This window comes from Ostrea edulis, chromosome 4, assembly GCF_947568905.1.
Source record: "Ostrea edulis chromosome 4, xbOstEdul1.1, whole genome shotgun sequence".
In the NCBI taxonomy this organism is placed as follows: Eukaryota; Metazoa; Mollusca; class Bivalvia; order Ostreida; family Ostreidae; genus Ostrea; species Ostrea edulis.
The window spans coordinates 59,195,468-59,215,210 of NC_079167.1; the positions used below are offsets into that span (position 1 = coordinate 59,195,468).

Here is a 19,743-nt window from a genome sequence, read left to right on the forward strand (position 1 = left end):
TTTCTGTATATTCATTATGAATATTTTGTTTGCCAAATCATTTCTATCAAAAGTTCAGCAACCCATTTTTCTTGTATAAATTCTTTGATGTCATATGCAGGTAACCTTGGATCAGCCATTTTGTTTGCTCTGTTGTAGAACCTTAATTTCTATTAACATATGTTATGATGATATCCCATGAGATTTTTTTGAACGAGAGATTGTTGATAATCTTTGTAAAATCCCAAGTGAATAGCATTATTGGTTTCATGTCTGTTTTCCGTTTTACTAGTAATTAATTCATAGAAAGATACATTTTTGATCATGTATGTACACTTTTACATTGTACATATCATATAGAAGTCATTGAACATTATTACTGTAGATGTAAACATATTGTATAAATGATAATGTTTTATCAAATAATATCATCTAATCAACAACTATTTGAATAGTTCTCATTGGTTTCTTTTTAGTCATGACCAATACTTTACTTTGATAAAGTAACAAAACATTTCTTTCTATAAATCCTTTTAAAAAAAATTGAGAAGAGGGCAAACGCGGACGACGGTTTGAAGAGGGCAAACACGGTGGAATCAGGTGCCTAGGAGTAATCTTCTCCTCACACCTACTGTGAGGCTTATATCTTGTTAAGGTAAACAGAGTAATCCGTAGTCAAAATCGGTATGTAAAGAACGGCCTAACAATTGGTATGAAACACGTGTTATAGGTTGTATTTGTGAATAAGATCATTATAACAATCATATAATTTGCGAAATGCTGACTTTGAACAATACTGTTGAAACCCTTGTAACGTCGACTTATTTGTCATTAGACTGCATTGGGCTTTGAATTGATCATACACAAAACATGCTCTCGCGTATAAAATCAGTTGGGGAACATAAACACTATATGCGGGTGAAAATAAGAATCAAATACGTAATAGGGCCCGTAAGAAGATATCTTTACAGCCCTGTCCAATCGCCTTTAAACCCAAGGATGAGAACATTACGAAGGAAATCTAATCTCATAATCCATATAGCTTACTTTGAAGAATTTTTCACAATTACTATCAATCAATTTACTAGTAATTTGTACGTTACGGATCATGGTCAGCATTTCTAATCTATAACTTCTGCCTCTGTGCATCGAAGCACATAGAAGTTGTCAATTAAAGTTGAGTGTCAAAAGATTAAAATATTTATTATATCGTTAGAGTTATGTAATTTTATCAATTTGTTAAATGCTTAAGGTCCTATGTTGGGTATTCAGCATGAACATTTTCTTCCATCATCAAACATGCAGCACGATTTTTGATCGATTGAAATTGACAGTTTTTTGTTACAGAAGTAAAGATCTTTTATAGGTGGAGTAAAACATTTTTACACAGGATACACGTTTTATTATATAATTGTTTATAATATAATTATAGGGGTCTGTGTTTGCCCAAGTTCCTATTTTGTATTCCTTATAGGAGTTATGAGATTGATCACTGTTCGTTATCGTTACCTTTCATTTACATAAATCTGGCTCCTAAAATCGTGTTTGTCACCACGCTTGTCATGAATAGGAAAATGCGGAGTTGAGAACACCAAGATTAGTATATAAAAAGCATTCAACATTTTGACATACGTTAATGATAAATCAATATAGGAAGAAAACACAAATAAGAAACAAAAAGTTTTCGTTGTAAAGGCTTTCTTCCCACCAAAGCCGCAAACTGATAGTTGAGTTACATGACGTGTAAACATAAACTGAGCTCGTGCCTCGTTTTGAGATGTCTCAACTGTAACACTTCTACGGTACCAATTTTGATGCACCAGATGCGCATTTCGACAAATAATGTCTCTTCAGTGATGCTCAAGCCGAAATTTTGGAAATTCGAAATAACAATAAGCAAAAAGGAAAACTAGAGTGCCAAAAAACTAGAGCCAAATTCGTCCAAGGATAAGAGCTATGCATGAGTACTACATCTTTGCGCCAGTTTTTGAGATTTAGGTTTTATTGCTATGTTTTACACGAATCAAATACTATCATATTATTAATTAGATGTCTACATAATTTAATGTACCAAAATCGTGTCCGTGCCCCTTTAGCCTTGAAAACTAGTAAGAACCAAGTTCTTCTGCAGAATACCGGTCATTTTTGAAAACTTTATACAAATCAATGGAAAATGTGTGCTTTAGTCTCGTTCATTACAAACTTACTCTTTCAGGGACCTTGATCTTTCACCTGTAGTAAACCAAGATCTTTATTCAAAGCGCTATTTCTCCAACTCTGATAGATTTTGGGTTAAACTGTTCCTTCCTTGAATTTTCTACACAAGAAAGGATTTTGCCTGCTTTAGAAGCAAGTACTTAATTTTCATAAGACTCTTGGAATTTCACTCACAATCTGAATAAAAGTGTAAAGAATGTTTAGTCCTTATAACTCCACATTGTTCAAAATATGTTTTCCATCGGGGGTCCCTTTATTTTAATACCTCAAACGTTAGAACAAATGCGTAGGAATACAACATCTGAAAAAATAATCCATAAATATGGAAACGTTTGTAAAATTCAGTAAACAAATATCAACATAAACATATTCAATTTTAACTAAACGATTTTTATGATAACACACTTTGAAAACTGAACGAGCTTTAAATCCCGTTTGGGTCCAATATCTGAAGAATATGGTCTCTATTTGACGACTGGTGCATTTGTTATTATGGAGACAGCGTAGTGGTAGAGCAGGTAGATCCCATCAGAACCTGAGATAAACAAAGTTTACCGAATTGTAAACTCTTGAGCAGCTAGGTTATTAACCGATGAGAAGGCTTGATTATTGATTATGTGTATTAGATTACAATTATTATAGGATAAACTATTCTTTTTATAGAATATATCGATGTGCAAATTCTTGACATTTTACTCACAAACTGCATAAAAGTTTCAAGTGTTTTTATGTAAAGTATGTGAATTAAATGGCAAGAGTTTACGTGCCGATAAATTCATGGAAATAATGTTTAAAATCCTTATAATTCCAATTCGTTGAAAATATGTTGGCTTATTTATCGTTGGTACAAACACGTAGGAATATATTGTTTAAACAAATACTAGTAATCCGTAATTTTGGAAACGTTTGTGAAATTCAATAAGCAAACATTAACATAAGCATGTTTAATTTAACTATACGATTTATATGATAAACAATTGAGACACCAAATATAAACTAGTATGTTCATGGATAACAAGCAGTAAACACATGGTATGATCTTCACATTAAATCCAGCAGTAAACACATGGTATGATCTTCACATTAAATCTATAGCAGTAAAGACATGGTATGATCTTCACATTAAATCTATCAGTAAACACATAGTATGATCTTCACATTAAATCTATAGCAGTAAACACATGGTATGATCTTCACATTAAATCTATAGCAGTAAACACATGGTATGGTCTTCACATTAGATTTAGCAGTAAACACATGGTATGATCTCCACATTAAATCTATAGCAGTAAACACATGGTATGATCTTCACATTAAATCTATAGCAGTAAACACATGGTATGATCTTCACATTAAATCTAGATAAAGTGAAAGCAAATGAACGAACTTCAAGTTCCATAAATCTGCCATTTTTTCGTGTAGTATTTGAAGAATATAGTTGCTGATTAACTGCATAATGCAGACTAATACCTTTGTTTTTGTTGAGACAGGAACCAGACAGAGTTTATCGAATTTAAACTCTTGAATGGTTAGTTCATTAACCAATGAGAAGGCTTGATTATTGAATATGTGTATTAGATTGGGATTATTAAAAAAAAAAAAGCAATATTTTCTTAACATTGGAATACTGTCACTTTCACTTTATCAAGATTTAATGTGAAGATCATACCATGTGTTTACTGCTAAATTTAATGTGAAGATCTTACCATGTGTTTATTGTTAGGTTTAATGTGAAGATCATACCATGTGTTTACTGTGAGGTTTAATGTGAAGATCATACCATGTGTTTACTGTGAGGTTTAATGTGAAGATCATACCATGTGTTTACTGTGAGGTTTAATGTGAAGATCATACCATGTGTTTACTGCTATAGATTTAATGTGAAGATCATACCATGTGTTTACTGTGAGGTTTAATGTGAAGATCATACCGTGTGTTTACTGTGAGGTTTAATGTGAAGATCATACCATGTGTTTACTGCTATAGATTTAATGTGAAGATCATACGACGTGTTTACTGCTATAGATTTAATGTGAAGATCATACCATGTGTTTACTGCTATAGATTTAATGTGAAGATCATACCATGTGTTTACTGCTATAGATTTAATGTGAAGATCATACCATGTGTTTACTGCTAGATTTAATGTGAAGATCATACCATGTGTTTACTGCTTGTTATCCATGAACATACTAGTTTATATTTGGTGTAACCTTGGAGGCCAATACGACCAATGTTTCTATGCAAGAAATCATTCATGCAAGTTTGATGAAAATCAGATACTAGTAGGAGATGTAGCTTCGAAATATTACACAATGTCGAACCAATGAATGCATTCTCGTTCGAACATTTTATATCCACCACTACAATTACAGACACACTGTTCACAGGACACGTGGTATATCATAATATTGGTGTTTTGATATCTAAACCTATATATAACAGCCGCCCATAGTCCTAGTTTATTCTTGTTTAGTCATAATAACCCGAGGCTTAGAATGATACTCAGTTGATATAGGTAACAGATATTTATTTAATTAAGTGTAGATAGTCTTCATATACATGATGGAGCATAAAATGTCAAAATATTTTTGGATCAAGAGTTTCCTTTCAACATGTCAGACATAATCTTTTATTTCAATATAAACAGTTTTATAGTCAGTGGAATGACGTTCTGGGAGTTCTATGACATGCTTATTTGCATAAAGCCATTATCCTGAGTAAATGATTGAGATTAATTTGTCGTTACCTTTAGATATGATACTTTTAATCTCTTGTAGAGATTTGTTTTGTAGAAAAATTAATCTCTTTGTGCAGTATCAATCTCTTACAAACAATATACCGCCAAAACAGCTGAGACACGGTATCAAACTTAAAACAATCAATCAATCATTGGGAATATTGCTTAAAAAATAATAATATGAACATCTACTTAACGATGAGCTTATCAACGTTTCTTGTATTTTGAACAATTTCGATAATATTTCACCTCTAACACCGTTCATATTAAGATTGTGTGTTAAGAAAATATAATCTATATTTTTGTCTTCGGAAATTAAGAATTTGTTTGGCTCTGTTTGGCTCTATTTCTTTTATTTCGTGGACTAGAATTGATCCGCTTTGTGTTATTTTCATTCAGTGGTTTATCTCCAATCTTAGAAGGAGTTAATTACTCGCAATCTTAAACCGTTAATCAGTATAATAAATGATAAAGTGACAGTTGATCTCATTAACAATTTTGCGAAGTCAATCGTATTTAAAAAAGAAAGAAAAATGGCAGAGAGGTCAAGACGCCGAAAACGGAAATAATATAATAAGAAAATGGCGGAAGTAAATGTCACCTGATTTTTTTTTTGGACCATAGTTTATCGATTTTTTGGTGATAGCTGACGCTAATTACTTCTAGCACGTATGGAAGATAGCTTAATAGATGTACCTGGACAAAATGTGTACAATTCTAATCAATTTTGTTTTCAATATACATTATATACCAGGGTATACCCAAGGATTATCTGGAACCTTATTGTCTAAGATATATTTTGTTACCTAAAAACCAATCATAAAAACTTACAACTCAATCTCTCTACCTTAGCGGAAAAAAATAGTGCAAATTTATTTATATATTTCGTTTTCAAGTAACACAAAGAAAAGTAAAAAAAAAAAAAAAAAAAAAAATTGAATACTAGTATCTAAAATATCGTATACTTATTTTAAAATTGTTTGGTAGATCATTCTTTTTCTCAAACTGTGTTTTGAATCTTAAAAAAATGTTTTTAACACAGTATATTTTTTTCTCTTTTTTAATCTCTGGAGAAGTTTATTTCACATAGGTGTTGGTATATCCTTGCTATTATGTGAATTGTTTTCCATGCTCATTTGAAGCAAATGCAAAAGTTAAAAACCAAACAACAAAAGACACCCCTAAATGAAACACAATAAATAGATTGGGGGGGGGGGGAGAAAAAGAAAAACCTATTCCCGAAAATTAAACTGAAAAATCTCTTGAACAAACAAACAAAAAACAAACACACCCCAAATAACGTCATTAGAATGTTTCTTTTGTTCCCTTTTGCATTATTATGTTGTGTATCTAGATTTATCATTGTAAATCGGTGGCAGTGACTCTGTGGGGAGTGTTCGCTTTGTGATTAGGGCGTCGTGGGTTCGAACTCCGGTCATGCCTTGGCCGCGTCATATGGAAATCGTAAAATAAGTAGTGACTGTTCCTAATGATCGACAGCTAAAAGTGAGAGTCGCAGGTATTTCGTTGAAAACAGAGATAAGGTGTTGGGTTCTAGGATCCTGAGCACCATTCATAGGTCCACATTTGTGGCCCTTTACCTAGAGTTGGTAACGTCCCGAATATAAGTGAAAAATTCTCAAGGAGACGTAAAACAAATAAGCAAAAGTTATCTTTAGTTGCATTCGTGACAATTACTTTATTTGAAAGATAAAATGTACTCAGGATAATTTGCCATAAAATCACCACCATTAAATCACCCCAAATTATTTAACCATGAAATGAACAACATGTTTTGATATCAATTGATATTAAATCAATATTCCATCCACAAAATCTAAAGAACTTCGTAGGTTTTGCTCCTCTGCAATTGGCTATATGCAATAAATGATGACTCAATGTTATTAAAAGGTGCTCCATATACTCTCGTTCCCGTGGCCATATCGGAGAGCATCAAAATTTAGCGATACAGGATTGCTAAGGATCCCGTTTCTTTGCTGCTACAATTCCATTTCCAGACGTCATTTTCTTCCGCTAATTAAAATGATTAGTGATTGTATCTGTTGTCTAGAGTCATTATGTCTAAAGTAAAAGTTGTGTTGGACCATTATCACCGTTTCACTGGGTCCTTCCGCCCTAGTTTAGTGCTCTCTCCGTTTTCCTCTCGTATTATTATTTTGAATTCTCTGTCATTGTCCATTATATCATAATGTATGGCGATATATTTCACTGTGGTCACCCACGGTTTGTTCGAATGGTTAACCATAAATATTCAAACTCCCTCAAACAAACGATAATTCGGTACGTAAACTTTGGTAGCCTATAGCTTTCGTTCATTTCATAAATAGACCTGGAGAAAAAGGATCATTTTCAGTTGTTTTTCTTTTCCTTTCTAACTAAACACAAAATTTTCTTTCTGGAACATTTTCATAATGTAAACTTTAAATTTCGAAATACTTTTTAAATTGATTAAACCAAACTTTATGATTCAATAACATCATTTTCCACAGAAGTACCCACAAATGCTCTATCGTCAGACGCACCAACGACAACAACAACAGAAGCACTGACAACCAGAAAACCAACTGATATTCCCTCGACAACATCAACAGAGATACAAGAAACAACTATGATATCAGAACCAACAACTTTTACAACATCTCCAGTAGAATCTACTGTCCAAACAGCGACAGAAGAATTAACCATTACAACAAATAAGGAACTCACAACCACCATACCATTGATAGAAGAAGATGAAAGTACTACAATTACAAAAATAACAACGACTACAGATGTCACGAGTACATCATCAACAGACACCCCAAGTGCTATATCAACGGATACACCAACTACTATATCAACAGAAACTACAACTACTACATCAACAGACACAACTACTGCACCAACAGACACACCAACTACTACATCAACAGACACACCAACTACTACATCATCAGCCACATCAACTACTGCATCAACAGACACACCAACTACTACATCAACAGACACATCAACTACTACATCAACAGACACACCAACTACTACATCAACAGACACACCAACAACTACATCAACAGACACACCAACTACTGCATCAACAGACACACAAACTACTACATCAACTGACACACCAACCACTACATCAACAGACACACCAACTACTACATCAACAGACACACCAACTACTACATCAACAGACACATCAACTACTGCATCAACAGACACATCAACTACTACATCAACAGACACACCAACTACTACATCAACAGACACATCAACAACGACATCAACAGACACACCAACAACTACATCAACAGAGACACCAACTACTACATCAACTGACACACCAACTACTGCATCAACAGACAAACAAACTACTACATTATCAGACACAACAACTACTGCATCAACAGACACACCAACAACGACATCAGCAGACACACCAACAACTACATCAACAGAGACACCAACTACTACATCATCAGACACACCAACTACTGCATCAACATACACACCAACAACGACATCAACAGACACACCAACAACTACATCAACAGAGACACCAACTACTACATCAACAGACACAACTACTGCACCAACAGACACACCAACTACTGCATCAACAGACACACCAACTACTGCACCTACAGACACACCAACTACTACATCATCAGACACAACAACTACAGCATCAACAGACACACCAACAACGACATCAGCAGACACACCAACAACTACATCAACAGAGACACCAACTACTACATCATCAGACACACCAACTACTGCATCAACAGACACACCAACAACGACATCAACAGACACACCAACAACTACATCAACAGAGACACCAACTACTACATCAACAGACACAACTACTGCACCAACAGACACACCAACTACTGCATCAACAGACACACCAACTACTGCACCAACAGACACACCAACTACTACATCAACAGACGCGCCAACTACTACATCAACTGACACACCAACTACTGCATCAACAGATACACCAACAACAACATCAACAGACACACCAACAACTACATCAACAGAGAAACCAACTACTGCATCAACAGACACACCAACAACGACATCAGCAGACACACCAACAACTACATCAACAGACACACAAACTACTACATCATCAGACACAACAACTACTGCATCAACAGACACACCAACAACGACATCAACAGACACACCAACAACTACATCAACAGAGACACCAACTACTACATCATCAGACACACCAACTACTACATCAACAGACACACAATCTACAACAACAACAGACACATCAACAACTACATCAACAGACACACCAACAATTACAACCACAGACACATCAACTACTACATCATCAGACACACCAACTACTACATCAACAGACATACCAACTACTACATCAACAGACATACCAACTACATCAACAGAGACACCGACTACTACATCAACAGACACACAAACAACTACATCAACAGAGATACCAACTACTACATCAACAGACACATCAACTACTACATCAACAGACATACCAACTACTGCACTAACAGACACACCAACTACTACATCAACATACACAACAACTACACCAACAGACACACCAACTACTACATCAACAGACAAACCAACTACTACATCAACAGACACAACAACTACTACATCAACAGACATACCAACTACTACATCAACAGACAAACCAACTACTACATCAACAGACACATCAACTACTACATCAACAGACACACAAACAACTACATCAACAGAGATACCAACTACTACATCAACAGAGACATCAACTGCTACATTAACAGAGACACCAACTACTGCATCAACAGACACATCAACTACTTCATCAACAGACATATCAACTACTACATCAACAGAGACACCGACTACTACATCAACAGAGACACCAACTACTACATCAACAGACACACCAACTACTACATCAAGAGACACACCAACTTCTACATCAAAAGACACAACAACAACTACATCAACAGACACACCAATTACTACATCAAGAGAGACATCAACTGCTACATTAACAGAGACACCAACTACTGCATCAACAGACACATCAACTACTTCATCAACAGACACACCAACTACAACAACATCAACAGACACACCAATTAGTACATTGACAGAGACATCAACGACTTCATCAACAGCAACACCGACTACAACATCAACAGATACTCCAACTACTACATTAACAGATGCACCAAGTACTACACCCACTACAACATCAACAGAGACACCAACAACTACGTCAACAGACAAACCAACTACATCAACAGACATACCCACAACTACATTAACAGACACATCAACTACTGCATCAACAGATACAATAACTACAACATCAACAGACATACCAACTACTCTATCAACGGACACACCAACTCCAACAACAACAGACACACTAACTACTACATCAACAGACAAACCAACTCCAACATCCACAGACACACCAATAACAACAGCAGAGACAGCAACTACTACAACAGACACATCAACTACATCAACAGACGCACCAAATACTATATCAACAGATGCACCAGCTACTACACCAACAGACACAGTAACTACTACACCAACAGACGCACCAACAACTACATCAACAGACACACCAACTACTACATCAACAGAAACATCAACTACTACATTAATAGAAGAACCAACTACTATATCAACGGAGACATCAACAACTGCATCAACAGAAACACCAACTACTACAGCAATGGAAATGCCAATAACTACATCAACAGGCACACCAACTATTCCATCAACAGACACACCAACTGCTACATCAACAGACACAACAACTACTACATCAACAGACACACCAACAACGACATCAACAGACACACCAACAACTACATCAACAGAGACATCAACTGCTACATCAACAGAAACACCAACTACTACATCAACAGACACACCAACTACTACATCAACAGAGACATCAACTGCTACATCAACAGAGACACCAACTACTACATCAAGAGACACACCAACTACTACATCAACAGAGACATCAACTGCTACATCAACAGAGACACCAACTACTACATCAACAGACACACCAACTACTACATCAACAGAGAGATCAACTGCTACATCAACAGAGACACCAACTACTACATCAACAGACACACCAACTACTACATCAACAGAGACATCAACTGCTACATCAACAGAGACACCAACTACTACATCAAGATACACACCAATTACTACATCAACAGAAACATCAACTGCTACATCAACAGAGACACCAACTACTACATCAAGAGACACACCAACTACTACATCAACAGAGACATCAACTGCTACATCAACAGAGACACCAACTACTACATCAACAGAGACACCAACTGCTACATTGACAGAAATGCATATTATTACATCAACAGACACACCAACTACTACATCAATGGAGACACCAATAACTACATCAGTATATACACGAACTGTTACATTGACAGAAATGCCAACTACTACATCAAATGACACACCAACTACTACATCATTATATACGCCAACTACTACATCATCAGAAGCACCAGTTTCTACATCAACAGAAACTCCAATTTCTACTATATCAACAGATACACTGAAAACTACAGCAACAGTGTTACCAACTTCTACATCAACAGACACACCAACTACTACATCAACAGACACACCAACAACTACATCAACAGATACACCAACTATTACATCAACAGAAGAACTAACAACTACATTAACTGACATACCAACAACTACATCAACAGACAAACCAACTACTACATCAACAAACACACCAACTACTACATCAACAAACACACCAACTACTACATCAACAGACACGCCAACTACTACATCAACAGACACACAAACTACTACATCAACAGAAACATCAACTATTACATCAACAGATATACCAACTACTACATCAACATACACATCATCTACTACATCAACAGAAACATTGAGTTCTGCATCAACAGAGACACCAACTACTACATCAATATCAACTTCTACATCAACAGAAACATTAACTACTGTATCATCAGACACACAAACTACATCAACAGAGGCACCATCTACTACATCAGCAGAGTCACCAACAACATCAACAAAAACTCCAATAACTCTATCAACAAATACACAAACTACTTCATCAACAGTAACATCAAGAACAGCATCATCGGAAGCACCAACTACTACATCAACAGACACACCAACTACAACATTAACAGAGATACCAACTACTACATCAACAGAAACGCAACCTACCACGTCATCAGAGACATCAACAACATCATCAGAAGCACCAACTACTGCATCAACAGACACACCAACTAGTACACCAACTGAGATATCAACTACTATGTCTACAGAAGCACTAAGTAGTACATTCTTAGATTTAACAACTACTACATTGGTTGATGAAGTGGTAACTACATCAAAAGAGGTACAAACATCATCAATAGAAGGACTGACTGCTACGTCAACAGATGTATCCACCATTTCATCATCAGAAACACCAACTACCACATCAACAGAATCATCCCCATCTACATCAACAGACACATCAACTACTTCATCAGCAGACACATCAACTACCACATCAACTACTACATCAAAGGAAACACCAACAATGACATCAACAGAAACATCAACTTCTACATCAACAGAGATGCCAACTACAACTTCAACAGACACACCAACAACTACATCAACAGAAGGGCAAATTACTACATCTAAGAATGCATTGACTACTTCATCAACACCAGCAACTTCGTCAACAGATATGCAATCTACGTTATCAAAAGAGACACAAACTACTACATCAACAGACACACCAAGTGTTACTTCAACAAATGCACCAGCTGCTATCACTACGGTAGTTCCAAGCATTACCACAACAGTGGCACAAAGTACTACTTCCCCAAAGACATCAACGACTCCATCCGTAGAGACACCAGTTACTGAATCAACAATGATATCAACTGCTGCATCAAGTGACACGCAAAGGATTCTATCTACAGACTCACTGACAACTACAGCATCCGAAATAGAAACTACAGTGTCAACAGAGGGTCAAACTATACCAACCACTACTTCAACTGAATTGCCACATTCTACAACAACTGACATACCATCTGCTACATCAACAGAAACACTAACTACAACATTGACAGAAAGAGAATATTCAACATCAACAGAACCACCAAGTACTACATCAAGAGAACCAACAACAACTACTACATCAACAGAGACACAACACCCTACATCAACAGATCTACCAACTACATCAACAAATGTACAAAGTACTACATTAATAGACAGAACAGCTACTTCATCAACAGAAGCACCTATTAATATATCAACAGAAACACAAACTGCTGGGCCAACTAGTGCATCTACAGGGACACCAACTACATCTACTGAGACAGAAACTACTTCGTCTGTGGAAGTATTAACTTCTACATCATTACGAACAGAAACTACCATGTCATCAGATGGACAATCTAGTAGATCTACAGAAACGGGAACTCCTACAGTAACAGAGACAATATCTGGTATATCAAAAGAGACATCAACAATGAATTCAATAGAGGCACACACTACAACAGCTATGGAAGATCCAGGTACGGCATTAACAGAAACACAAACTACTTCTTTATCAGAAACACAATCTACCTCTTCAACAGCGATACCAATAATCATATCAACAGCCACACAAACTTTCACTGAAGCCCCAACATTAACAGATACAAAAACTACTACAATGACAATGACATCAACCACTAAACCAGCAAAGACATCAAGTTTTGCATCAACAGAGAAACCTACCACAACATCAACTGAAACAGCAACATCAACAGGAACAAAACCTACTACATCAACAGACACACCAACTACTACATCAACCGACACACCAACTACTACATCAACAGATTCTTTTAAATCAACAGACACATCAACTATTACATCAACAGGGACACCAACTACTACATCAACAGATACACCAACTACTACATCAACAGATGCACCAACAATTACATCAACAAAAATACAATTTTCTACATCAGCAGAAACACCATATACTACATTAACAAACACACCAACAACTACATCAAAAGATATATCTACTACATCATCAACAGAGACACCAAGTACTACATCAACAAAAACACAAACTACTACATCAACAGACACACAAACTACCACAGCAACAGAGACACTAATAACTACATCAACAGAATCACCAACTACTAAATCAACAGATACATCAACTGTTACATTAACAGACACACCATCTATTACATCAACAGACACACCAAGTACTACAGCAACAGACATACCAACTACTATATCAACAGAGACATCAACTACTTCATCAACAGAGACACCAACTACTACATCAACAGAGACACCGACTACTACATCAGCAGAAACACCAACTACTACATCAACAGTCACACCAACTACTACACCAACAGACACACAAGCTACTATATCAACAGAGACACCAGCTACTACATCAACAGGAACACCAACTACTACATCAATAGACACACCAACAACTGCATTAAAAGACACACCAACTGCTACATCAACAGACACACCAACTGTTACATCAACAGACACACGAACTACTACATCAACAAACACACCAACTACTAAATCAACAGACACACCGACTACATCAACAGACACACCATCTACATTAACAGATATACCAACTACTTCATCAACAGGGACAACTACTACATCAACAGACACACCAAATAATACATCAACAGAGACATCAACTACTACATCAACAGAAACACTGACAACTACATCAACAGACACACCAACTACTACATCAACAGAAACACAATCTACAACAACAACAACAACAGACACACCAATTACTACATCAACAGACACACCAACTACTACATCAACAGTCACACCAACTACTACATCAACAGACACACAAACAACTACATCAACAGACACACCAACTACTACATCAACAGACACACCAACTACTACATCAACAGACACACCAACTACTACATCAACAGAGACACCAACTACGACGTTAATGGAAATATCAACTACTATATCAACAGAAACACCAACTAGTACATCAACAGACACACAAACTACTACATCAACAGACACACCAACTACTACATCAACATACACACCAACTTCTACATCAACAGACACACCAACTACTACATCAACATACACAACAACAACTACATCAACAGACATACCAAGTACTACATCAACAGGGACACCAACAACTACAGCAACAGACACATTAACTGCTACATCAACAGATGCACCAAGAATTACATCAACAAAAATACCATTTTCTACATCAGCAGAAACACCAAATACTTCATCAACAGACACACTAATAACTCCATCAATAGATATATCAACTACTTCATCAACAGAGACACCAACTACTACATCAATGGGCACACTAACTTCTATATCAACAGAAGCGGCAACTATCACATCATCTGAGACACCAACTACCACATCAACAGAATCACCAACTACTACAGCAATGGATACACCAAGTACAACATCAACGGAGACAACGACTACTACATCGATGGAAACACCAACAACTACAGCAACAGAGACACCAACTACTACATCAACAGACACACCAACTTCTACATCAATAGACACACCATCTTCTATATCAGCAGACACGCCAACTACTACATCAATCGACACATCAACTACTACATCAACAGACACACCAACTACTACATCAACAGAGATGCCAACTACTACATCAACAGACACACCAACTACTACATCAACAGACATACCAACTACTACATCAACAGACACACAAACTACTACATCAACAGACATACCAACTACTACATCAACAGACACATCAACTACTACATCAACAGACACACAAACTACTACATCAACAGACACATCAACTACTACATCAACAGACACACCAACTACTACATCAACGGACACATTAACTACTACATCAACAGACACACCAACTACTACATCAACAGACACACCAACTACTACATCAACAGACATACCAACTACTACATCAACAGACACATCAACTACTGCATCAATGGACACACCAACAACTACATCAACGGACACATTAACTACTACATCAACAGACACATCAACTACTACATCAACAGACACACCAACTACTACATCAACGGACACACCAACTACTACATCAACGGACACATTAACTACTACATCAACAGACACACCAACTACTACATCAACAGAGATGCCAACTACAACTACAACATCAATGGAAGCAACAACTACATTTATGGAAATACCAACTATTACATCGAGAGATGCACCATCAACTACACCAACTAGTACATCAACAGATACACTAACTACTTCAACAGACACACCTACTGCTACTTCAAAAGACACACCAACTACTACATCAACAGAAATATCAACTACTACATCAACAGACATACCAACTACTACATCAATGGATACACCAACTACTATGTCAACAAACACACTAACTACTACTTCAACAAACACACCAACTACTACAACAACAGACACACCAACTACTACATCAACAGACACACCAACTACTACATCAACAGACACGCCAACTACTACATCAACAGACATACCAACTACATCAATAGACACGCCAACTACTACATTAACAGACACACCAACTACTACATCAACAGACACACCAACTACTACATCAACAGACACACCAACTACTATATTAACAGACATGCCAACTACTACATCATCGGAGACACCAACAACCATATCAACAGAGGCACTGACTACTATGACAATGAAAACACCAACTTCTACATTAATGGAAACACCACCTATTGCATCAACAGAGATACCATCTGCTATATCAACAGAAACACCAACCACTTCATCAAAGGAAACTACTACTTCAGCCGAGACATCAAAAACTACATCGATGAAGACATCAACTACTACGTCTAGGGATACAGCAGGTAGTATATCAACAGAATCACCAACTCTTACCTCAACAGAAACACCAAACAATACATTAGAAGAAACAACTACTCTATCAACAGAGACACCAACTACTACATCAACAAATACACCAACAACTACATCAACAGACATACCAACTACTACATCAACAGAGACATCAACTATTACATCAACAAATACACCAACTACTATACCAACAGAGACATCAACTACTACATCAACAGACACATCAACTACTGCATCAACAGAGACATCAACTACTACATCAACAGACATACCAACTACTACAACAACAGAAACATCAACTACTACATCAAAAGAAACACTAATTACCACATCAACAGAAACAAGAACTACTACATCAACAGAACAAACAACTACACCACTAGGTACACCAACTACTACAACAATAGAGTCACCAACTACTCCATCAACAGAAGCACTGACAACTACATCTACATACACAACAACTACTACATCAACAGACACAACACCTTCTACATCAACAGACACAGCAAGTACTACATCAACAAACACACCAAATACTACATCAACAGAGACACCAACATCTACATCAACAGACACATCAACTACTTCATCAACAGACACTTCAACTACTACATCGACAGACACACCAGCTCCTACATCAAGAGAGGCATCAATTACTACATCAACGGAGGCATCATCAACTACATCAACAGACACAGCAACTGATACATCAACAGAGACACCAACTACTGTATCAACAGACACATCAACTACTTCATCAACAAACATACCGACTTCTACATCAACATACACATCAACTACTTCATCAACAGAAACACCGAGAATTACATCAATTGAGACACGAACAACAACATCAAGAAATATACCAACTACTGCATCAACAGAGACAACAGGTACTACACCAACGGAGACATCCATGGGGGCATCAACAACTACATCAACAGACACATCAACAACTACATCAACAGACACACCAACAACTACATCAACAGACACATCAACTACTACATCAACAGACACATCAACTTCTACATCAACAGAGACACCGACTACTACATCAACAGAGACACCAACTACTGCATCAACAGACAAACCAACTACTACATCAACAGACACACCAATTACTGCACCAACAGACATACCAACTACATCAACAGACACAACAACTACATCAACAGACACATCAACTACTACATCAACAGACACACCAACTACTACATCAACAGACACACCAATTACTACATCAACAGACACACCAACTACTACATCAACAGACACATCAACTACTGCATCAATAGACACACCAACTACTACATCAACAGACACACCAATTACTACATCAACAGACACACCAACTACTACATCAACAGACACACCAACAACTACATCAACAGACACACCAATTACTACATCAACAGACACATCAACTACTGCATCAATAGACACACCAACTACTACATCAACAGACACACCAACTACTACATCAAAAGACACACCAATTACTACATCAACAGACACACCAACTACTACATCAACAGACACACCAACTACTGCATCAACAGACACACCAATTACTACATCAACAGACACACCAACTACTACATCAACAGACACAACAACTACTACATCAACAGACACACCAATTACTGCACCAACAGACATACCAACTACATCAACAGACACACCAACTACTACATCAACAGACACACCAACTACTACATCAACAAACACATCAACTACTACATCAACAGACACACCAACTACTACATCAACGGACACATTAACTACTACATCAACAGACACATCAACTACTGCATCAACAGACACACCAACTACTACATCAACAGACATATCATCTACTTCATCAACAGACATAACAACTACTACATCAACAGACACATCAACTACTACATCAATATCAACATCAACTTTTTCATCAACATATATACCAACTACTACATCAACGGACACATTAACTACTACATCAACAGACACATCAACTACTGCATCAACAGACACACAAACTACTACATCAACAGACATATCATCTACTTCATCAACAGACATAACAACAACTACATCAACAGACACATCAACTACTTTATCAACAGAAACACCGAGAACTACATCAATTGAGACACCAGCAACTACATCAACAGACACACCAACAACTACATCAACAGAGACAACAAGTACTACATCAACGGAGACATCAACGGGGGCATCAAGAACTACATCAACAGGCATTCAAACTGCTACACCAACAGACATACCAACAACTACATCAACATACACATCAACTGCTACATCAACAGAGACACCAACTTCAACATCAACAGAGGCAACGACTACTGTATCAATGCAAACACCAACAACTACATCAACTGAGACACCAACTACCATATCAATGGAGACACTAACTATTATATCAACAGAGATGTCATCTACTACGTCATCGGAAACACTGACTACTATATCAACAGAAAAACCATCTGTTATATTAACTGAAACACCAACAACTGCATCATCAGAAACTACTACTTCAGCAGAGACATCAAGAGAAAGCATTACATCAGCAGAGAAGTCCATTACTACACCAAGAGATACACAAGGTAATACATCAACAGAAACACAAACTCCCACATTAATAGAGTCAACAACTGCTACATTAAAAGAATCAACATTGACTTCATCAAAAGCAACAATGACTGATATATTAACAGATATACCAAAGTCCACATCAACGGAAATACCAA

General features: G+C 36.7%; 1 protein-coding gene across 1 annotated transcript in view; it reads left to right on the forward strand.

The window, feature by feature from the left end:
• Window positions 1-7,149: 7,149 nt before the first annotated feature.
• Window positions 7,150-19,743, forward strand: part of LOC125669069 (uncharacterized) — a 42,754-nt gene continuing 30,160 nt past the window's right edge. Inside the window, 14 exon segments of the mRNA XM_056161409.1 lie at window positions 7,150-7,180; window positions 7,447-7,695; window positions 8,158-9,101; window positions 9,489-9,767; window positions 10,082-10,716; window positions 10,813-11,344; window positions 11,814-12,348; window positions 12,430-13,590; window positions 13,942-14,679; window positions 14,731-14,850; window positions 15,019-15,531; window positions 16,594-16,683; window positions 16,732-17,880; window positions 18,739-19,484. Coding sequence (XP_056017384.1) covers window positions 7,150-7,180; window positions 7,447-7,695; window positions 8,158-9,101; window positions 9,489-9,767; window positions 10,082-10,716; window positions 10,813-11,344; window positions 11,814-12,348; window positions 12,430-13,590; window positions 13,942-14,679; window positions 14,731-14,850; window positions 15,019-15,531; window positions 16,594-16,683; window positions 16,732-17,880; window positions 18,739-19,484 — 7,722 coding nt within the window.